Source organism: Heterostelium album (assembly GCF_000004825.1).
Source record: "Heterostelium album PN500 unplaced genomic scaffold PPL_scaffold13, whole genome shotgun sequence".
Lineage (NCBI taxonomy): Eukaryota > Evosea > Eumycetozoa > Acytosteliales > Acytosteliaceae > Heterostelium > Heterostelium album.
In genome coordinates, this window is record NW_008805075.1 from 35,480 (window position 1) to 55,477 (window position 19,998).

The window sequence follows — 19,998 nt, forward strand, 5'->3', positions numbered from 1 at the left end:
TTCCAATAATTAAATTATTAACAAAAATTGTTTTTTTAATTTTTTTTTTTTTTCTTTTACACAGACAAAAGCCTTAAGAGACATTGCACTTGAAGAAAAACAAATACACCAAAGAATAGCCAGAAGAAACAAAATCGCTAATTTGTCAACGATTGCGATTGGTGGTGAACCAGAATATTGATCGATATTATAATATTGTTTATTAAAATTCTTACAATAATTTGTAAACACTTCTAATCAACCTTAAAATATTTGCATATTTGCTTTTTTTTTTATTTATTATTCTGGTACAAAATCTTTACATCCTCTTTTTTTTTTTTTTCTTTTTTGATCTTAACTGTTTGCTTTTGAGTAATTGCGTATCTACAAATATTTATTGGGCATTTATATTTGCACTTACATTTTTATAATTAGGTTTTTTTTTGGCCTGGTACAAAAAATGTTTTACAAAAAAAACAAATCATATTACACAAAGAGATGGAGGTTGGATAATCGTGAGAATTGGTTGTTTTTTTTGATTGTATTGTTTTTTGATATTTTGAGTTTTTTTTTTTGGAAAAATGTGTTGAGATATTTGGTCGTTTTTAGAACAAAAATCTAGACTATCGGGTGAGAGAACGACCAAATTTTTGATTTCATGGGCTCAACCACCTCTTAGATTGTTTTGATTTTTTGATTATCATAAAATTCATCAACAACTATGATTGCGTGAATCAATATTTATCATGTAGGCGAACCATTTTTGGTTTTAGATAGTAGATGCGAAACACTTTTTTGACTAGCAATATTTGTTTAATGACTTTAACGGTTTCGTAAATAAAACAACAACATTTAGATACGTTTATTAATGGGAATGAGCAACAAGGTATGTTTTTGAATCTTGTTTAGGACCTGAGGCACACAATGAAACTCAACAGTGTTATAAATTCGAAAGCGGTCCACCCTATACCAAAAAACCATTTAAAGATGATCATATTTTTGTTGATGTTATTTACAATCCACTGGTGTTCCTAAAGATTTTATTTTTCGAAATTAAATGTATTTTTACTTTTAGATTAGACATCTTTGTGGTTTTTTGTAGAGCATCTAGTGGAACACAAATCTAGGAAAGATTCGTATTTTTCACTTCATTTCTTTTTCGGTTCCCATTTTGTTCATATATTTATATTTATATATTTATTTTCTGTATATATATATATTTAAAAAAAAACAATGTTAAAATTATTTATTATATTATTTTTTGTATTCTTTCCTATTAATGCTGTCCGTAAGGATTGGAATTCCTTAAACGGTGGTGTTTTCCACAATGATGCATTCTGGACCCCCGCTGGTCAGCCAGGTGGTCTTGATGCTGCTTTTATTAATCAAAAAAATCCAAACGGTAACTTTGTTTATGCCACTCAATTGGTAAATGCGTCATCAATTACCCTCGGTCCAAACCCTTTAAATATTTTGATCTCAAATACAACTGTGGTTGCTGATTCCATTACAATCAATGATCAAAATCTGTTTGCAACAGATAATGATCCAACTGAAGTTGTGCTTGTCAAACAAATTAACAATTTTGGTGAGTTGGAAACTCATGGCAGTTTTTTATCAAATTCAGTAATTTACAACAAAGCTCCAAATGGTTTATATAGATCATGTATGTATAGATTTTTATTTTTATTAAATTATTACTTTGGTACTTATTAAAATTTTAAAATAGATGGAAATGCTTTGGTAGCCGGTGTATTTAATTATGCAAACTTTGGTATTTATGGAAGATATCAAGCTCTTTTAATTGATAACTATTATTTTCTCTTGGTCAATCACGATCTTACTCTTAATGGTGGTGTAAGTATTAGTTTTTTATTTTAAATATATCATCAAATTCTAATATACTTCTAAATTTTTAGGCTGATTTTGGATCCAATGTTTGGGGAGTTGATCAATTTGATTACTCTATTACCAATATCAATTCAGATTTTACTGTCCAAAAGAAAGCTCTCTTACAACTCACTAACCAAACTGAATTTTATATGACTACTGATGTTGATTCTGTAAATGAAAGATTGTTAACCTCTGCTGGTGATGTTGAAGCCTCCAATTCTCTTTTACATTTAAATAGGACTCAATATTACCAATTAGTAAGTCATTAATTTAAAAAATATTTATTTCTTTCCTTTATTAATTATTTTTTAAATAGATGAACTCTACAAACACATTCAACAATAGTTATTTCATGATGGAGAGAAAGTCAGTCTACAATCTACAAGACAACTCCATTTCTACTTTCCAAAGCAATACAGTAATGATATTGGATGGTTCTATTTTATTAAATGTAAGTTTTAAATTAAATTAAAATAATATGGATTATCAATTTTAATTTTAATTTTTTACCATAGAATAAAGCTAAAATCGATATTATTGATTCTTCCTGCCAAATTCAAGGTGAAACCAATCTCGTAGGGTTGTTTGGAGATTCTAGCCTCAGACTTTCAAACTCAACCTTTAATACTACCCAACATGCTGGATTTGTAACTTATGTATGATATTATTTTTAAAAAAACAAAAAAAACAAACAAATTAATATTAATATAATTTTTTTTCTAATTAGAATAATTCCGATATTGTTTTCGAAGACAACTCATTCTTCTTAATGAATGGAAGTTATTTAATGGATCACAACAGTAGTTTGACAATAAAGAATTCAAAATTGATCCAATTAGATCAATTCTTGGGTGCTGGTACTTCTCAAATGAAAGCTTATGAATCTGGTTTTGGTTTATTTGGAAAATTAAATTACTATGTAAGTGTTTTTTAATTTTTTAATTTTATCAAATCTAACTTTTTTTTTTCCTTTTTATAGAATGATTCAAGTTTACAAACCTTCAATTCCAATGTTACAGTATACGGAGCAATCGCTTTCCTTGATAACTCTACCTTTTATTTCGACAATACATTATTGTACACTGGTTTAAATTTCATGACTGACAAAGATACCAATGGTTATTTTGTTGACTCTCAAATTGTTGCTAGAAATTGTATTTTCAATGGAAATGCTACTTTCCAAAATTCATCTGTCTTGGTTTATGAGGACATGTTTGTAGGAGGTGGTGTCTTGACTTCAAACAACTCTTTTATGTATTTAAATTCTTCATTGAACGTAAGTATTAATTAATAATATTATTTTTTGTTAAATTATGATTTTTTCTAACTAAACAAATTAATAGATTGGATATGGAGGAAAATTCCTTTTGAATAGTTCAGTTGTTTTAATTCTTACTCAAAGTATCGTAGTCCTTGATTCAACTTTCTCCGCCGAGAATACTGTAATTCGAATTGAATCTGGTTCCCTTTACTACACTGGTGCCTCTAGTGTTTCCTTAAAGAACACGACTTTGCTTAACACCAACGGTGTGATTGTCGCTTCTTCCGATCTTTACATTTATGAAGGTACCTCTCTTTCCAACAATGCCAAATTCGATTTGTCATCCAACATCTACCCAGCCAACTCTGCTTCCAATTTGAAGATCTCCAATCAAGAGCAAGGTATCCTCAATGTTGAATCCAAACACTCATTTATCCAAGTTGGTTTAGAGAATGCTGGTAAGATCAACATTGCCAACAATGCCACAATGTTTAACTATACCCAAACATCTGGTTCTCTCAAAATCAATGGTGGAGTTGTCAACTCTTCGAATCCATTGAGTATCCAAGGTGGTTCCGTTGCCGGAAGTGGTACCATTGAAACATCCGTTGAGAATGCCGGTTCCATCGGTAGTGCCACTGAAGTAACCAAATTCCAAATCGTCGGAAACTTTACTCAATCCGCAGACGGAAAGATTGTGCTCACCATCAACTCTGAAGATGAAATTCCATTGATCGATATCTCAGAGGTTGCCAACCTCAACGGTACCCTTGTTATCCGTGTCGCCAATACCATTAACAACAAGAGTCTCACTCTCATGAGCTATGGTAGTTCGATTGGAGGATTCTCCAATACCGAACTCCGTGTTTTCAACCCAAAGACTGGAGAAGACGTAGACCACGACAAATGTCAATACAAAGTAAACCAAGGTCAAACTTCAATGTCCATGTTGGTTGGACGTGACAGTTGTACTGGTGACGTTGGATCGTTTGGTAACTCCAAACTCTCGAGTGGAGCTATTGCTGGTATCGTCGTTGGAGGTGTTGTTGTCGCCGCAGTGATTGGTGGTTTCATCCTTCACAAAACCAACCGTATCCCCAAGAGTATGAGACTTTCCCATAGATTAAAGTCACTCCAAAAGGAAGTGGATGCCGCCGAAGCTGACAAAGCCTAAACAAAAATCGAAAAAAACAAAGCAAAACAAACCGAACTACTTTTTCTAAATAACAAACAAATCGAACGACTTCTAAACCTGTAATACTATTAATAATCAAAATTCTCGTAAACTATCACATATAGTTGCCATTAATACAACTAGTTGAAATAAAACTAAATAAAAAAGTCATAATTATAATTCATTAAAATTTTTTTAATGTTATTTTACAATTTCTTTTTAAATATTGTCATTTTCAATTGCAATTATAATAATAATAATAATAATAATAATAAGTTTAAGTTTATAATACTAATAATAACTTGTTTTTGTTGTTGATTTTTTTAAAAGGTTTCTATATTATATATTTATATTGCTTTGATTTTACAATGTATTTAAATTTGATTTGCTCGATGATAAAGGTAGTAAATAAGTGTTTGGTTGTTTGAAAGTATATAGTTTGTTGTTGTTGATGTTGATTTGTTCGATGTCTAATTCTTCGCAACGCAATGCACTACCGATTGACATGATACCACCAAAGAAACCAGTCATTTTCAAAACACTACCACCGGTGTACATCAAGAGTGACTTTCCTCTAAGATTTGACATATAACCACCGACCAAACCACCGAGTAGACCCATAGACGAACCGACGAGACCACCCATCATCATACCCATACCGATCTGTTGAAGACATGCATTACCACTGACTGCCGAGCCTGCTCTCTTTCTTGGTGGTGGTGGTGGAGGTAATCTATTTGATTGACTCGGTGAATTTATTATACTTTTTGATGATTGTGGGTAACCTGTTGTTGTTGTTGTTGTTGTTGTTGAAGGTGTTGATGAAGGTGATTCCATTTCTATATTCTATATTCTATATATATCTGTATCTTAATTAGATCTATTGAAAATTAAAAATGAACAACTTATGATACGTGAATTGTAAAAAAATTATTAAAAAAAAAATTAACAGCTAAAGTTCACGAAAGTTCAATTTCATTGAGTAAATGAAATAATTATGTAGCTATTATTATTATTATTATTTTGTTATTTATATACGCAATCATTATAGAATTAAGTTCATATCTTAATGGATTTTAATAATACCCCAATAAAAGATACCGAAGAGTATGTATAAATAAATATCTTTTTTTTTTTTTTTATTTGTTAACAATATTAACATTGTTTGTTCTTCTTATTTTTTATTTACTTTCAAAGATATAAACAACTTACAAAATCATTGGAGATATTGGAACAACAAAGAAAAACAAGAGAAGAAGATATAGAGAGATTGAAACGTTTACATAAGGATGCTTTAGAGAATCCAATAGAGTTTCTTGAACGTTTGATTTCCGGTACTATAGTGCTTCCAACAAAACAACCGATTGAACCTATTCCAATACTTCCTAATCTAACTACAAATCTTACAAAGAGGAAGTTATTAACAGATGATTTCTATACAACTTCATCAACTGTAGATAACAATAGCAATAGTAATAATAAATCAAAAGATGTAAATAATAATAATATATTAGATAGTTCATTTGAAGATAATTTAGAAGCATCATCATCATCAACAACAACACCATCATCATCTACAAAGAAGAAGAATAAGAATAAAGATGATTATGCTTCATTCAATAGACCTTGGTCAGAGGAAGAACAGAAACGATTGGAAGAGTTACTTGCAGAGTTCCCAGAGGAACCGGTGGCAGCACATCGTTGGACAAAGATTGCCAACGCTCTAAAGAACAGAACACCCAAACAAGTAGCAAGTCGTACTCAAAAGTATTTCGTAAAGCTTCATAAATTGGGATTACCAATTCCAGGTAAACCTCCTAATCTACCTGTAACTATCACATTATTATCATTGAATTAAGCTATTAGATGAATTGATCGTGTTGTTAGACTAACTGTTAATATTTAATTAATAAATTTTTAGTCTTTATTCCCTAAGCCACCGATGAAGAAAAAGAATAGAAACTCTACGGCTACCACTAAGGAACTAGATTCACCAACTGATTATCCACCAACGAATTACAACATACCACCGGGTGTACCAATTTCACCACCTACAACACCATCACCAACAAAGAAGAGTAAGAACAAAAATAAGAATAGCAAAGAGTCGAATTCAACTACATCTACACCAAAGTCTAAATCTAAAAGTAAAGGTGGTTCTTCTTCATCTGCATCCAGCACAAAGTCGGAGGAATCTGCTTTGGTAGTACACGAAGGCTACAAGTGTGATGGATGCGATGAAGAGCCAATCATTGGAATTCGCTGGAGATGCGAAGAGTGTTTGGAGATAGATCTCTGTGACGAGTGTAACAATACTTATGAGGAGATCGGTTCACATAAATCCACTCATCATATGCGTTCCTACACAACGGTGGATCCCGATTACTTTAGAGATGAAGACTATCGATTTTCATATACAGGTGGAGAATCAAATTATTTAGATCCAAACTATACAAAATAAAAAATAAAAAAAACAAATGTATTTATATTTGAGAAGAATATATATATATATTCTTTTTTTTTTTTTGGTATTGTTTTATTTATATTATTTTATTTCTTTGAATATTCCTTAAAGATAAGATTGATTGATTCATTGTTACCTGTCTTATTTCTTGGATCTGAAGAACTTGATGAATTATTAAGATGATATTCAAGTATAGTGTCGAGCAATTTCTTCTTCAAATCTAATGGGACATCGTCAGTCAAGATATTGTCAACACCATCTGTATCTTCATAATCATCATCATCATCATCATCATCTTCATCTTCATCTTCATCATCCTCTTCTTCATCCTCATCAGATTCATCTTCTTCATCTTCATCTTCATCATCATCATCAACGATCTTGTTATTTCCATACTTCATCTTCATCTCCATCATATGTCTGTGGAGTGCAGAGAAATTCTTGAGTGGATCCAAATGATCTTCATTGGAATCCGATGAATCATCGTCATCATCTTCATCGTCGTCATCAGAATCAGAGATATTATGACCGTGTGGATGAATAACACCATTGATATGAGAATGTCCGTGACAACCACCGTTATCGTCAGAGTCATCCGAGTCGTTGGAACTAGCTTCTTCGTCGGAATCTTCGACATTAAAGTGGAAACGTTTCATCATCTGTTGCATCATTCCAAAGATACCATCAAATGGTGCACCAGATTGTTCATTGTCAGAGTCATCACCTTTCTTGTTCTTCTTGGTGTCCTCACCAGAGACCAGTTGCAATGTGTATAAAAATGGTCCTCTCGAAGGTTTGACCAGGTGGAATGAAATCTTTCCATCTTTATCTATTTTCTTTACTTTTTCTATTTGTTTAGAACAGACTGGACAGAAGTTTGCATTCTATTATAATAATAATAGTACATCGATGATATCAAAGAAATATTAATATCTATAATAATAAACTTATTATAGTGTTTGATTTGAAAGATTGCAACTTACATTGAGCCACTTTGAAATACAATCAAAACAGAATATATGGTCACATGAAACTGGATTCGATGGAAGAGCAATATCTTCGAAACAGATTCCACAAGTTGGAATGAGCTTTGGTAGAGTGTCGTCGACATCAGCAACATTTTTCTTTGGTCTACCTCTTTTCTTTTCAGTTGCAGCTGATGAACTTGTTGTAGTAGATGGTGGTGTAGCTTTACTATCAGTAGTAGGGTTTGGGGTACCATCTTTCTGGAAAAAGCTTGTCAAAAAATTAAATGGATTAGCACCTGGATTGGCGGGATCTACAGGTGTTGTTGCTGCAGTACTAGCTGCAGTAGTGGTAGTTGTTGTTGTTGTTGTTGCTGGAGCACTTGATCTCTTTGGTGTTTTCTTCTTGGGTGCTGTTGATGGTACAGGATTCTTTGTTTCCTTTGGTTCAGGTGCTTTTGGTACTACAATATCAATGAGATCTGGTAAACCACTATTGGATTTGTCAGAAGAAGCAGCAGCAGTGGTAGTTGTTTTTGCAGCAGCAGTTGTAGTTGTTTTTGCAGTAGGTTTTTGTGTTGATGCTGCAGGCGTTGTAGTTGGTTTTGGTGTTGGTGCAGCAGGTGCTTGTGCTGGTGCTGGTACAGATGAGAGTACAGGTGAAGCAACAAAAGGAGAAGCAGATTGTACTTCAGTTTGTACTTTGTTTGCAGTCACCTTTGTGACTCTCTTTCTCATTTGAAAGCCACCTGAACCGCTACTTCCACTATCATCGTTACCAGTGGTTGAAACAAAACTCATTTCTTCTATCTATTATTTATTTAATTATTAATTTATCTATAATAATAAATTATTTATCTTTATCTAATAATTATTGTTTTGAAGTTTGTTTATCTTAAAAATATAAAAACATTGAACTAAACACCCACAGTGAAAATAAATTAAAAAAAAAAAAAAAAAAAAAGAAAAATAAAAAAAAAAAACAATTTATTTTTTGTTTGCATTGTAAAATTGATATTTAGATAGATATATATTTAAAGATAGTGATGAGTGAATCAATGGAATCAAGTACATATCCTTTGATAAATATTAGTGATACAACAAAAAAAGATACAGATATAGAGCAGCAACAATTAAATATACCTATCAAGCAAATGAAAGAGAAACAAAAGGAAAAGGATAGTTGTGAAATAAATGATTATAATAAAATGTTAATTGAAACAATATATAGAGATAATTTATTATCATATCAAGAAAAGTAAAGAAATAATAATAATCTGAAGATTTTGAAAGTTAAAATAGAGAATAAACTTTATAACTAATATCTATCTATCTATTTGGTTGGTTGGTTGGTTGGTTGATTACAGATTAAGAAAAGAATATGAAGAAAGATATCAAAAGAGTATAGAGACATTCAAGTTGAATCATGAAAAGGAAATTAATTTAAAGTTGAAACAATTGGATAGGTCAAACAAAAAGAGGATTCTAGATATGGCACTGCTGTACAAACAAAAATTGGAATACTTGGAAAAGGAACAAACAATACAACAGAATGAACTAATACAATTGAAACAAGACGATGCAGATCGTTTGGCTCAGTTGCACAAGAGTGAACAACTCCTAGTAGAACAGCAGCAACAACATCAGAGTCTCATCGATCAGTTCAAAGAACAAACCGAATCTAGCAATGTCATCTTGGAGCAACGACAACTAAAGATCGATAGTCTAGAACAAAAGCAACTGGAAAATCAACAGGAAATCACTCGTTTAATTTCACAATTGGATATTGTATCCACAACAATTTCTGAACTTTTAGTTTCATCTGATAATGTAAGAAATAGATACCTCTTATTTTAAAAATGATTTTATTAATATGAATATTTATAATATATCTTTAGATTGCATCTCAAAATCAAGTATTTCAGAAATTCATAGAATCATTAGAATCCAATGATGATGATGATGAATCAAATAATCAAATTCAAACTCAAATCAAACTGGATAATAATAATAATTAGAAATTCCAACACCAATGTAATTTGAATCATTTTGTAATATTAAAGTAAAAAAACTTAATTAATTTATAACAATTATTATTGTAATATTACTTTATTATTTATTAATTTCCAATGTTATCTATGATTGAATTTGTGGTAAACTTATGAGTTGTGGGAATATCTTTACGAGATCATGAATCTCTTGTATGCAATAGTCTACTGCAGGACTATCGGAAGTACCTCCAACGAGTACCGTAATCATTCCAGCTTTTTTGGCACCTTCAAGATTCTCGACGACGTCGTCAAAGAAGACGACACCGTTGGCATCGTCAGTGCCAGCCTTCTTCAATGCCATCTGGTAGGATTGTGGGTGTGGCTTGCTGTAGTCGAGCATCTCGAGATACTCGAGGGTGGCATCGAAACACTGATTGATTCCAAGCTCCTTTGTGACACGCTCACAATGTCCCATATCGGCATTGCTAAACAATAACTTCTTGACGTTTGGTTTGATCGAGCTGAGCACACCTACCAATCGGTCGTCTCTCGAGATGTGTGACTTCAAATCCAATCCACCGTGTACATAGTCCAAATATTGATGCATATCTACCTGATAGTTCATCATTAATCCTTTCAAAGTTAATCCATATGTTTTATAATAATGTCCTCTAATTTTATCTACTTCTTCCTCTAATAAATTTGAATTTGAAAATATAAAATTAATTTTCCATTAAAAAATAATAATAATCTCTTAAAAAAAATTTTAGTTAAACATACCTGGTAAATTTAATTTAGATGACATATATTGTGTAATTCTTCTTGTTACTTGAGCAGCCAATCCACATGACTTTGGATATAAAGTATTGTCCAAATCGAACAAAAGTGTATGAATTTGATGGTTTGGAATGGTTTCCTCTCTAATATTTCCTGGTGCCATTTTTGTTATATATAATGTATTTTTATAGTTTTAAATTACAGAATGAATGAAGATTTGTTTGTTTGGATTTAAATATTTATACAATTTAGAATTAAACCTAAAATAAAATAAAATAAATAATATTTTTTAAAAATAATTAATATTAATATTTATATTAAAATAAATGATTTATAATGGATAAATAAAAATACTAAAAAAAATATATATTTATATAAAAACAAAATTTTATGAATAAGAATGTGATAATATAATAATTGTTGGAGATAAAGATAAAAATCAGCAAGAAGAATCACTATTTTGACTTTGTTAACATTTGTGGTTGTTATGACCACAGATTTAAAAAGACTATTTAGTGCGAATCAAATACAAAATGATAACACTGTACACAATAAAAACAACACACCTCTTTTACAGTAAGATAATATTATATTAAAAGTTTTATCAAATCAACTGGTAATTCCCAAGCAATAAAGTTTTAAAAATGAATATATCTGCAGATTGTTTGTTTTTCCTTATTCTTTTTTTTTTTTTGTTCAACTTATTTATGTTGTGCTGATATATATATATTCTATTTTATAACAACACCAATGGAAGGAATATGAATTGTGTTGTGGTGAGATTGAGTGGTGTTTATTTGTTATAAAAAAACAACAACAATGTATTTTTTTACGTATTTGATGTGGTGATGGGTGTATGAATGATGGACAGATATGATAACAAAAATGTGATAGAGGGGAACAATTATTTGGATTCGATGTGGTGGTGATTTGGTGAATTTGGTTTCTAGACAAAGGTGTCTTTTCAGATACGATGTGAAAGATTGAGTTGAGTTTGCTTGCTGTTGATTGTCAATATTATGATGCTTTGGTAAAACAACAACGAAAATAACAATATTTTATAAATAAATGGTAATAAATAGGTTTTATTTTAATAACCGGGAAATAGGAAATATAATCATATTTTTAATAATACCGAATGATATGACATAAATAAAACTATCTTTTTATAGATAAATGATATGAAGTTTATGTTAATAATAACGTTCAATACTACTTTTTATTGTATTTGTGAAATTAAGGTTGACTATCGCTGAAATTATATATAACTAATGAATAACTTTCTCGAAACTATATACAGTTTATATTATAAATAATGATATATATCTATTAACAATAAAAAAAAATGAATAATTTAATAAGATCGCAGAGTGACCCATCCTTAAAAATATGAGTGGTTACATTTTTGATCAAAAAAAAATCAAAAAAATAAAATTTTAATTAATTTAATTGCAAACTACCTTTATTGAGAAATGATGTGTTTTCATAAAAATCATTGGTAGCGAATTTATAACTACCTAACAAAGCAACAATGCGATTGATTTTTTTTGATATTAGAATAGTGTTTGTTTTATTAACTTGCTATTAAAGTAATATATTGTTTATTATTTTTGTGTATTCTACTAATACTGAATCGGTAGGATCATGATAAGTATCTTCAAAGATAGTTAAATCAACATTTGCATGCTTTCTCTGGAAACACTCGAGAAGAGATTCAGCAAAGCTCAATAGAACGAGGTCGTCTTCTCTACCATGTAGCAGTTTCAGTGGTTGTTGTCTGTTTGGGTAGTCATCTCTTTCGTTTGCGAATATCTTTGTTGGAATACCAGCTCCAAATGGTATACAACCAGCAAGTCTATGCTTTGAGTTGTAGAAAGTAAACATTGCAGTTGATCCTCCTTGACTATGACCACCCAACATAATTCTATCACTTGACAAACCATTTGCAATTTCAGATTCAATTAATGAATCAACTGTAATTTAATTAATATTAACAATTATTATTATAAAGTCAAATTTATATATATTTATATAAAACATAACATACTTCTATTTCTAGATAGATTAAGTTGATCATTGTCAACCGTGGCAGTTTCATTTAAAACATTAAAATTAAACCAAGATTGTGTTACTGATCCAATATAATCATTGTGTTGGCTTAGTCTTTTTTTTTTTAAAAAAGTAAGAAAAGGTCTTCATTACTTACACCAAATAATAATACTTACGCATTTGGTAATATGAATTTGACATGTTCATTACCATTTCTTTGAATATTCTCAAATCTTTCTCTCCACACCTCAGCAGAGTATGTTAATCCATGACAAAATATAACTTTTTTAAAAAAAAAGAAAATGAATAAGAACTATTGAATAAAAATGATACTTGATAATAAATTAAACTCACAAGTTGCAGTGTGCTTTATCTTTGGTACTAATACAATTGTATTTGATATCATCTTCTATATGTTGTAAAAATTATTGAAAATTTTAAAGTAATGAATAAACTATGTATCCTATTCTAAAAACTAAGTTTATTTAAATAATTGTATCCTGTTCTAAAAACTTTTTGCATTTTTAAATAGTTGTCACTTCATCTCATTATTGAATGGTTGACATGCACACATGTCATTGTTGATTCACAATGATTCATTTAAAAAAAAAAACAATTGGGGGTTACATTATCAATCATGAGTAACTATGTTCAATTTTAAAACTAAAGAAAATATCTAAATAAGATTTTTTTCTTTTATTATTTCAAGTCGTTTAATATAATAGAATTGAGGTGATCCATAGAGATTGTCAGAGTATCCTTCTGTCCTATTCTTCATTAGGAATTTGATTCTAGGTAAATCTTGATCTTCAATAGCCCTGCCTAGAGCTCTTGTGGTACAACCTTGAGTGGTGTTATGATGCAGGAATTCTAAAATCGAAAGATCTTTTGCTTGGTCCATAGCTTCGGTTGAACATGAAAGACCTGCATCATGAAGATATTTTACAATTTCCAAGTTGTTTAGAGATGCTGCCTTATCCAATAAATTATCTGTTGAGGTCAATGCGTGTGTTGTATTCGCCTGAACCCATTTCAATCCTTCCAAACTTTCGTGTTCCACCGCAACTCTATAGGCAAATTTCGAACACTTTAGAGTTGTATTATTCTTACACCATTCCAAACCGGCGGTATCTTTACACCTGGCAAAAAGATCCATAACATTTTCACAATCACCTCTGTTTGGTGTATTTAAATATAGATATTGGAATACCTCTGGATTGCTATTCAATGAAGCTCTCTCCAATGTATCATAACATCCACCTTCAGTTCTATTCTCTAGAAGGTAACGAACCACATCCAGGAAACCATTGATAGCAGCAAAGTGAACAGCATATCGATTGCATCCTTCACTCCGATTTTCATGCAAGAATTTAACGCATTCGAGGAATCCTCCACTCGCCGCATTGTTAATTGCCTCAACTGTGCATCCTTCACTACGATTTTCATTTAAAAACCTTATAACATCCAAATGTCCATCAAGAGCTGCTCTATCCATGGCATCGGTTGTTACGTTTGCTTTTCCAGTTGCATGAAGTAGCTTTACAATCTCTAGAAATCCTCTTCTCGAACTATTGCTAATAGCTTTCTCTGTGAATCCTTCGGTTCTATTTGCCAACAGGAACTGGACGATCTCCAGATGACCATTTCCAGCAGCTTGATCAATCGCATCTGTAGAACAACCCTCTGTCCTATGATTGTGTAACCACAAAACGATGTGCATGTATCCATTGGCACAAGCGGCATCTAATGCTCGTGTTGAACATCCTTCTGTCCGATTGTAATGTAAAAACATTAAGGATTCCATATCTCCTAAATCACAAATATAATCCATTGCCAGCTCCGAGCATCGTGAGATGTCATTGAAGTGTAGGTATTTGATTATATGTAGGTGGCCATTTCTGGCAGCAATGTCAATATAATTACGATTTTTATTGAATAACCTGGGACATCCAACTTTGAAAATGTATTCTAATATTGGGAGCTGTCCATTTTCCAGAGCGGTTTCAGCTATCTGCGGCCAATAAACTTGATTTGGAAGCAATTGCACTAACTTTTCAAAGACCTGTAATTCACCTAGTCTCGCTGCAACATTTATACATTGACTAAAGAAATCTTTGAAATAACCAGTATCCTCTCTTTTGCTATTCTGATCTGTAAATCGATAATCTCTAACCAAAACATCCAATATCCTATTGAATCTATCGATCATATTCAATTGTAGTAGAATCTCTGGAAAGCAAGCTAGATCATTCCAATCCATAATAAGAACTCTTTGTCGCTTACTTAATGCTCTATGGATTTCGTAGACATGTTGAAAAATCTTGTTTCTCAATACAATAGAATTAAATAATCTACTTAGAATTTGATATTTATAATCTATCATTATTATTTATTTACAATTCCTAATATCAATAAAAAAAAAGTTATGCATAAACAATATTGATTAGAATAAACTTATCCTTTAGCCATCCATTCTTTAATGTTTCTGCTTCATTTTTTGACAAGATTTTTTTTTTTTATATATTTAATTTGCAAAGCTTCTCAAAAAGTGATATTTATTGTTTTATTTTATTTTGAAAATAGTAGAATCAAAAAATTGTAGATAATAAAGATTTTATTTTAGATTTTAATTTAATCATTGTTATCTCAAAAATAATTAATGTGTTTTTTGGTATGATCATAAAACAAAGTTGTTTGAAAATTCAAACAAAAAAACAACAAAATACACACTGATACCAGTGTTGTTTTCACCAACAAAATGATTATAATTGTTATTAGACTTTGCATCAATCGGATATTTAATTAAAAAAAATCCGAATATAAAAAAATTCAAAATTTCCCAATTTCGATATTGACGAATTTTTTTTTTTTTTTTTTTTTGTTGGAACAACTGACGTGAGTCTACAAAATCTCAGTTTCCAACCGTAAACAAATAACGTGCGTCATTCACATTCACTTACATATATTTATATTTATATATCTATCTTTTATTTATATATCTATATAATATAACAATATATCATTACAAAATTAAATAAAATAATAATAAATTGTATAACTACAATAAAATATTATTATTATTATTATATTTTTATTTTTTTTACGATTAATTAACATTACAATATCATAAATATTTAATAGATTTTTCATAGTTGTTATCAACTTTACATCTTTCATAATATTTATATTTTTAATTGTTATTTATTTATTTATTTATTTTTTAGTTAATTTTGGTGTTTTGTTTTTTTGTTCTTTAAATAAAAAGATATGGCATCAATTATTATCGGTTCACAATGGGGAGATGAAGGTAAAGGAAAGTTGGTAGATATTCTCTCACAGGAGTTTGATGTAGTCGCTCGTTGTCAAGGTGGTGCCAATGCTGGTCATACCATCGTTGTCGACGGTAAGAAGATTGCACTTCACTTGATTCCATCTGGTATTCTCAATGAGCGTGCCACTTGCATTCTCGGTAATGGTCTCGTCATCCATTTGCCAACCTTCTTCAAGGAAGTCGAAGGTTTGAAAGCAAAGGGTATCAAATACGAAAACAGATTGTTCATCTCTGATCGTGCTCATCTCGTTATGGATGTTCATCAAGTAACTATAAACATAAACAACTATTATTATTTTTAATTACTAATTACTAATAATAATATCTCTATCTCACACTCTCTTCTTTAGATCGTCGATGCTATGAAGGAACAAGAATTACAAAATGGATCATCCAACGACAGTATTGGTACCACCAAGAAGGGTATTGGACCCGCTTACAGCAGCAAGGCATCAAGAGGTGGACTTAGAGTTTGCGATCTTTTCCATTTCGAACAATTCAAGAAGAACTATGCTCGTCTTGTTGAAAACAAGAAGAAGGTAATTACCTTTCTATTAGAATATTAGAGAAAAACATAAAATATCACAGTGATAATAACCATGAATATGTTTATAATATATATATATATATAAATACTACAGAGATTCGGTAACTTTGAATACGATATGGAAGAAGAATTCAAGAGATACGAAAAGTTTGCAGAGATGATTAAACCATTCGTTGTCGACACTGTCTACTTTATCAACAATGCCTTCAAGGAAGGAAAGAAGGTGTTGATCGAGGGTGCTCAATCAACAATGCTCGATCTCGACTTTGGTACCTATCCATACGTCACCTCGTCGGCTTCTTCGGTCGGTGGTGCCTGCACTGGTTTGGGTATCGCACCAAACAAGATCGTCAACCAAATCGGTGTCGTCAAGGCCTACACCACCAGAGTCGGTGCCGGTCCCTTCCCAACTGAGTTGCACGGTGATGAAGCCGAGGCTCTCAGAAAGGAGGGTGGTGAATACGGTACCACCACCGGTCGTCCAAGAAGAATCGGTTGGTTGGATATCGTTGTACTCCGTTACACCGGTCTCATCAACGACTTTACCGAGCTCAACTTGACCAAGTTGGACGTTCTCTCCAATACCGATGAAATCAAGATCGGTGTTGACTATAAATACAATGGTGAAATCATTAAATGTATGTTGTTGTTTGTTGTTGTTTTGAAGAATTTATAGATTAATTACTAATTTTATAATATGTTATTTATTTATTTATTATGTAGCATTCCCATCTTCATTAGAAGTATTGTCACAATGTGAGGTTGTATATGAAACCTTCAAGGGTTGGAAGACCAGTCTTGCTCACTGCAAGACATATGAGGAATTGCCAAGCGAGGCCAAGACATATATTTCTCGTATTGAAGAACTTACCGGTCGTAGAATCAAATGGATCGGTGTTGGACAAGACAGAAGCTCAATGATTACTAAATAAATACTCAGCCATCAATTATATTACAACTTTATTCCAATTCAATGGAACATCGAAATTTTAAAACAAATAAACAAATATTCAAATAATTATTTTATTTTATTTTTTTTATAGGTGCCAAGGAAATGAGATAGGAGCGATGTTCTTTTGTTGATCTATTTTAACTTACAAAAGTAGTATATATATACAAACAGAATAACAAAAAAAAAAAAAGAAATTGTTGAAGAATTCTTCATTGGTATTAGTTAAAGAATTATATATTTTTATTTATTCCAACTGATGATTGAGAGGATTGTGGTTAATCTATAGAATATATTTTTACAATTACTTTTTTTTTTTCTTTTATTATTAAATTATTTTTTAAAAACAAAACATCTTTTCTGTTTTGGTAGTGATAAACATTAATAGATCAATCATCGGTGGTGATTGTTGAATGATTGATTACTTTTTTTTTTTTTTTTTTTTTGTTGTTGTTGTTGTTTGACTGGAGAAATAACAAAGAATGTGAACCGGTTGTTTAAACTGAAGTTGGTTGATGGAGCAGGCTGTAAATTCAAACTCTAAGAAACTGAGTATTTAATCAACTGATATTGGTTGTTTTAGATTCAAATCGTTTTGCTATTGGTTTTTTTTTTTGGGGAGGTGGAGTTTGTTTGTTTGTTTGATTGATTGATTGATTGATTGATTGATTGACGATTTAGTTGTTGAAAATGGTGATGTGGTGTTGTTGTTGTTAATATGAGTAAAATATATCAATATCATTTTGGAGTTTACTTATTTACAGGAACACTCTTTTTGATATTGGCTGCTAGTTGTGTAAATGCATCATCAATTCCCGTTGAGTCTTTCGCACTTGTCTCCAGAATCGGAATATTCAAGTCATCAGAAAATTTCTATATAGAAAATAATAATCGATTGATTAGTCATACTGTATTAAAGAACCGTCACGTAATGATGAATCGATAGGATGATTCATACCTTTGCTACTTTAAAATCAACGGCTCTCTTTGAATTTAGATCACATTTGTTTCCAACAATCAATTTGAGAACAGATGGACTGGCGAATCTGTCGACATCGATCAACCATCTCTTTATACTGTTGAATGATTCCATTGAAGTGATGTCATAAACAATGATAAGACCATGTGCACCTCTATAATAACTGGTAGTGATTGTTTTAAATCTTTCTTGACCTGCAGTGTCCCACTATTAAATTATAATTTGAATATGAATATTAATATCATAAAGATCATTCTATCATTATTTCCACTCCTATAAATCTAATATTTACAATTTGTAATTTAATTCTCTTTCCATCTAATTCGATTGTTCTGATGCACTATAGTTATATTATATTATGAATAATACACAATGATGATAAAGAAAGTGTGAAATTTAAAAATTGAAAAAAAAAATTAAAAAAGTTAGTTTAGGTCAAATAAAATGAGTCCTCATCGATATATGTCCGATCGCTTCAATATTTTTTAATAGAGTGAATGATCGATCATTTCGTATATCGGTGGTGTCACATTTGATCAACTCATCATCCTATCCAATATACATACAAAATCTACACCAATGGTACTTATATAACTGTCGGTGAATCTATTATCGGCGAATCTCAATAACATACATGACTTTCCAACCTAAAAATAATAATATAAATAAATTTTTTGATTTGGTTAAAATTTTTTGTTATTTTTTTTTTTTTTGTCTATGGAATGTTCTGCATAAATATCTTTGCAGCACATGTTTGTCAATGCTTACACCTGAATCACCGATAACCAAAATCTTTAATAACATATCACTGTTGATTGATTGATTAAAAAGTTTTTTTTTTTTTTTTTTGTTAGTTTATTATTATTGTTGTTGTTACTGTGAATGATGATTATACATACTATTCTGGGTGAGACTCTCCATGCATTGAAGTCGATGAAGTAACTGAAAAGGAACCTGATCCCTCTGTTGTGTTATTGATTGAATATAGTAATTTGATAAATAGATGTTAGTAACATTACTCATTTACTCTCTAACCATCGCAATAATCAATGAATTTACCTTTTGAACCACCGCAACCCATTTTATCTATAAATTCTGTATAAGTGTTTGTGATTAATTAAAAACTATTACTATTTATTGTATGTAGTTTGTCTGTGATTGATTTGTTTGACTGATTGATTTTTACAATTAAAAAAATAAAACAAAAATTTGATTTGTTTTGATTTTGATTTGGTGAGGAATATAATGAATGAATGTGATATTTTAATTTACTATGATGCTAAAAAAAAGGTGATAAACTGTTTAAATCTGAACTAAAGAAATTGTTATATAAATAATATAAATAGAATAAATTTAAATTAAATTAAAAAAACAAATAAAACAAAAAATTGACTTAGTTTTTTAAGGTAATTACAAAAAAATAGAAAAAAATAAAAATTAAACTAATTGAAAAAAAATAGAAGAGAGAAGTATTTTCTTTGACCACACAGCAATTTTTTTGTCTATAAAATTTTGACAAAAATAAATAAAAACAAAAAAAATTTAAAGGGTTGTTGTAACTCTTAGTATCAATAATAATTCTCGTTTTATTGATATGATTGAACAAACACAAATTTTTAACTATGTAATATTAAAAAAA

The 19,998-nt window shown here is 30.5% G+C and overlaps 10 protein-coding genes across 10 annotated transcripts; 4 read left to right on the plus strand and 6 right to left on the minus strand.

Moving 5' to 3' along the window:
• Window positions 1–1,212: 1,212 nt before the first annotated feature.
• On the plus strand, window positions 1,213–4,307 carry PPL_11156 (uncharacterized protein; the record flags this gene model as incomplete). The annotated part of the gene is made up of 8 exons (XM_020581913.1): window positions 1,213–1,645; window positions 1,709–1,836; window positions 1,899–2,129; window positions 2,189–2,323; window positions 2,388–2,528; window positions 2,600–2,791; window positions 2,852–3,148; window positions 3,216–4,307. 8 exons carry the CDS (start codon window positions 1,213–1,215, stop codon window positions 4,305–4,307), a joined length of 2,649 nt encoding a protein of 882 aa, XP_020427216.1.
• Window positions 4,308–4,670: 363 nt separating this feature from the next.
• Window positions 4,671–5,144, minus strand: romo1 (MGR2/ROMO1 family protein; the record flags this gene model as incomplete). The annotated part of the gene is made up of 1 exon (XM_020581914.1): window positions 4,671–5,144. The coding sequence occupies one exon, from the start codon at window positions 5,142–5,144 to the stop codon at window positions 4,671–4,673; it is 474 nt and encodes a 157-aa protein (XP_020427217.1).
• Window positions 5,145–5,376: 232 nt separating this feature from the next.
• Window positions 5,377–6,768, plus strand: PPL_11158 (myb domain-containing protein; the record flags this gene model as incomplete). Its single annotated transcript, XM_020581915.1, has 3 exons — window positions 5,377–5,414; window positions 5,505–6,135; window positions 6,229–6,768. The coding sequence occupies 3 exons, from the start codon at window positions 5,377–5,379 to the stop codon at window positions 6,766–6,768; spliced, it is 1,209 nt and encodes a 402-aa protein (XP_020427218.1).
• An 89-nt stretch (window positions 6,769–6,857) lies between these two features.
• Window positions 6,858–8,537, minus strand: PPL_11159 (RING finger protein; the record flags this gene model as incomplete). Its single annotated transcript, XM_020581916.1, has 2 exons — window positions 6,858–7,655; window positions 7,755–8,537. The coding sequence occupies 2 exons, from the start codon at window positions 8,535–8,537 to the stop codon at window positions 6,858–6,860; spliced, it is 1,581 nt and encodes a 526-aa protein (XP_020427219.1).
• A 245-nt stretch (window positions 8,538–8,782) lies between these two features.
• PPL_11160 (uncharacterized protein) lies at window positions 8,783–9,754 on the plus strand (the record flags this gene model as incomplete). Its single annotated transcript, XM_020581917.1, has 3 exons — window positions 8,783–8,994; window positions 9,041–9,566; window positions 9,635–9,754. The coding sequence occupies 3 exons, from the start codon at window positions 8,783–8,785 to the stop codon at window positions 9,752–9,754; spliced, it is 858 nt and encodes a 285-aa protein (XP_020427220.1).
• A 118-nt stretch (window positions 9,755–9,872) lies between these two features.
• PPL_11161 (haloacid dehalogenase-like hydrolase) lies at window positions 9,873–10,667 on the minus strand (the record flags this gene model as incomplete). Its single annotated transcript, XM_020581918.1, has 3 exons — window positions 9,873–10,157; window positions 10,341–10,420; window positions 10,508–10,667. 3 exons carry the CDS (start codon window positions 10,665–10,667, stop codon window positions 9,873–9,875), a joined length of 525 nt encoding a protein of 174 aa, XP_020427221.1.
• A 68-nt stretch (window positions 10,668–10,735) lies between these two features.
• On the minus strand, window positions 10,736–13,075 carry PPL_11162 (uncharacterized protein; the record flags this gene model as incomplete). Its single annotated transcript, XM_020581919.1, has 7 exons — window positions 10,736–10,764; window positions 11,338–11,505; window positions 11,965–12,085; window positions 12,128–12,477; window positions 12,552–12,667; window positions 12,730–12,835; window positions 13,030–13,075. The coding sequence occupies 7 exons, from the start codon at window positions 13,073–13,075 to the stop codon at window positions 10,736–10,738; spliced, it is 936 nt and encodes a 311-aa protein (XP_020427222.1).
• Window positions 13,076–13,229: 154 nt separating this feature from the next.
• PPL_11163 (ankyrin repeat domain-containing protein) lies at window positions 13,230–14,936 on the minus strand (the record flags this gene model as incomplete). Its single annotated transcript, XM_020581920.1, has 2 exons — window positions 13,230–14,362; window positions 14,627–14,936. 2 exons carry the CDS (start codon window positions 14,934–14,936, stop codon window positions 13,230–13,232), a joined length of 1,443 nt encoding a protein of 480 aa, XP_020427223.1.
• Window positions 14,937–15,820: 884 nt separating this feature from the next.
• Window positions 15,821–17,363, plus strand: purA (adenylosuccinate synthetase; the record flags this gene model as incomplete). The annotated part of the gene is made up of 4 exons (XM_020581921.1): window positions 15,821–16,150; window positions 16,235–16,423; window positions 16,526–17,069; window positions 17,155–17,363. The coding sequence occupies 4 exons, from the start codon at window positions 15,821–15,823 to the stop codon at window positions 17,361–17,363; spliced, it is 1,272 nt and encodes a 423-aa protein (XP_020427224.1).
• A 260-nt stretch (window positions 17,364–17,623) lies between these two features.
• rab1C (Rab GTPase family protein) lies at window positions 17,624–19,440 on the minus strand (the record flags this gene model as incomplete). The annotated part of the gene is made up of 8 exons (XM_020581922.1): window positions 17,624–17,663; window positions 18,135–18,253; window positions 18,339–18,566; window positions 18,652–18,699; window positions 18,926–19,006; window positions 19,128–19,167; window positions 19,259–19,322; window positions 19,395–19,440. 8 exons carry the CDS (start codon window positions 19,438–19,440, stop codon window positions 17,624–17,626), a joined length of 666 nt encoding a protein of 221 aa, XP_020427225.1.
• Between the last annotated feature and the right edge of the window lie 558 nt (window positions 19,441–19,998).